This window comes from Lottia gigantea (genome assembly GCF_000327385.1).
Source record: "Lottia gigantea unplaced genomic scaffold LOTGIsca_38, whole genome shotgun sequence".
NCBI classification, from domain to species: domain Eukaryota; kingdom Metazoa; phylum Mollusca; class Gastropoda; family Lottiidae; genus Lottia; species Lottia gigantea.
Window position 1 is genome coordinate 2035533 of NW_008709295.1, and position 2189 is coordinate 2037721.

At 35.3% G+C, this 2189-nt stretch overlaps 1 protein-coding gene across 1 annotated transcript; it reads left to right on the plus strand.

Annotated features, from left to right (window-relative positions):
* Positions 1-275: 275 nt before the first annotated feature.
* LOTGIDRAFT_163237 (hypothetical protein) lies at positions 276-1756 on the plus strand (the record flags this gene model as incomplete). The annotated part of the gene is made up of 2 exons (XM_009059296.1): positions 276-623; positions 1016-1756. The coding sequence occupies 2 exons, from the start codon at positions 276-278 to the stop codon at positions 1754-1756; spliced, it is 1089 nt and encodes a 362-aa protein (XP_009057544.1).
* Between the last annotated feature and the right edge of the window lie 433 nt (positions 1757-2189).

A 2189-nucleotide genomic window follows, 5' to 3' on the forward strand; every position in this document is an offset into this window, starting at 1 on the left:
TCATCACTCTGCTCTACACAAAGATTCTTCGAATAACTTTTATTTCTTTGATTCTTTCGGTCTAGAACCGACAGAAGAGATAACGAAATTGACTAAGCAAACCAATCAAATGTTCTACGTTTCAAATTCAAATGCCCGGACAAAAGCTGTGTGGACAGCTGTCGCTTTGGGTTTTATATCGGTTGAGTTTGGGAGAAAAGTGTGAAGAAATTATAATAAATTTAACTCAATAAAAATTTGGATTAGGGTCTTTACCTCTAGAATCTAAAAATCCCATGACGACGTTTATAAACAAAGCGAAACCTTTTTTCGTGGACCAAATCGGAGACACCTTACAAGGGGATATCGATATGAACAATTTCAAAATAACTAATTTAAAGTTTTCAGGAAACGATAACGATGCCGTGAACAAGAAATATTTACTGGATCAAATTAAAATAGATAAGGACCATGTTGAAAATAGAATAACTGACGTGAAAAGATACCTCAGACGAAATATTAAAAATCTTGTGGACGAACCCAAACTACAACAAGAGTTAACGAGTTTGAAACGTCTTATTCAAGTGGATAAAACAAGTCAGTTGCAAAATTTAATATCTAAATTAGACGATAAGATTACGAAGGTAAAAATAGACGTCCAACGTTTAATAGATAACCCAAATGTAAACGAGGATAGATTGAAACGAAAACTAACCGCTTTGGAAAGAAACCTTGGCGAATTGCTAGCAGAACTAGACAAGACCGCGGACAAAACCGAGTTACAAAATTCAAATTGAACGAAAAGATCGCGAAGCAAAAATCAGATGTTCAAGATATAATTAACACACTTTCCCATTGACAAAGATACGTTGAAACGACAATTGACTGCTTTGGATACTAAAATCACAGACGAATTAGAAAAAGAAGTGGGTGTGATTAAAAACTTTCTTCAAAATAAATTTCGAGATGATATGAAAAATTATATTAAAGAACAGGTCAATCTTTTGGTATCTAGAATTCATGACGATTTTTTGAGACAAGAGAGAAAGTTGACCAAATTAGAAGCTATTGTCACGGACAAATCGTATTATTTCATCTTCCATTCGAAAGTGACACTGTCTTCGATAGAAAAGACCAAAGTTATAAATCAAACAAATACGGATTCAAAGCAGAAATAAAAGTGGGTTCTCTCGAATACGGAGAACCTAAAAACGTATTCGATATCGGCGAAACGGAAGCGTTTACTTTTCGAGGTAATTGTCTGATTCAAATAGAGTTTCCCATGAAGGTTAAAGTCAATGAAGTAGTCTTCAAACAAACCGGTAAGGCCGTCAAACATATTTCATTATTCAATGATGGTAATTTGGGAGAGAATATACGTTTGATTGATAAAAGGGATCAGGAAATTGAAACGAAAAATGGTAAATATGTAGACACCTTTAAAATGGAAGTAGAAAATGATAAGGATATCAAAGATTTAGATATGATATTGGAGACGGAAAATCCACCATCAACCAACATTGTCAAAATTCCACGACGCTTACACGCACACGGAAAAATAGAATCGAGCAGTCACGAGTTTTTACGAACAACAGACTTTGGATACGTAAAACTGTATTTCGCTTTAGGTGAAAAATACACCTCGATCGATGTTCATAAAAGTCAACAAGAACGAGAGTTTATAGTACATTTAACGTTTGCCGAAGGTTCCGACTCCATCCTTGTTGCTGGTGGTTATATTTTTAGAGCCAAGATAAACATCGAAAAAAAAAATTAAATATTCCTATCATCTTAACGAGGACCATACGAAAAAAGAAATGTCGTTAGTACGCGTAAATGTTTTTACTTTTAATACCCGAAAATTTAATAATGCTAGGCCAAACGACCACGCTCTATTTGATATTCCGTGGTGCTATTTATCGGAAATTCACTTAATTTAACGACTTAAAAAATGGAACTCGAAAGCAGACAACAATACATGATAGACAAACAAGAAGAGTTGAAAATAAAGTTAAGACAGTACAATACATGCAGGAAAACATGGAGTAGAATCGATTCTGTTTTCAAAACAGAGAGCACAGTTCTAACGGTAGGAGTAACGGTGGCAACGGCCGTGACAGGTGGATTAATGCTTCCGGTCATCGTCCCAACCGTATTGGCTGCATTAACAGCCGTTCAAACGGCCTCTTGCGGCCTCATCACTTTAGGTT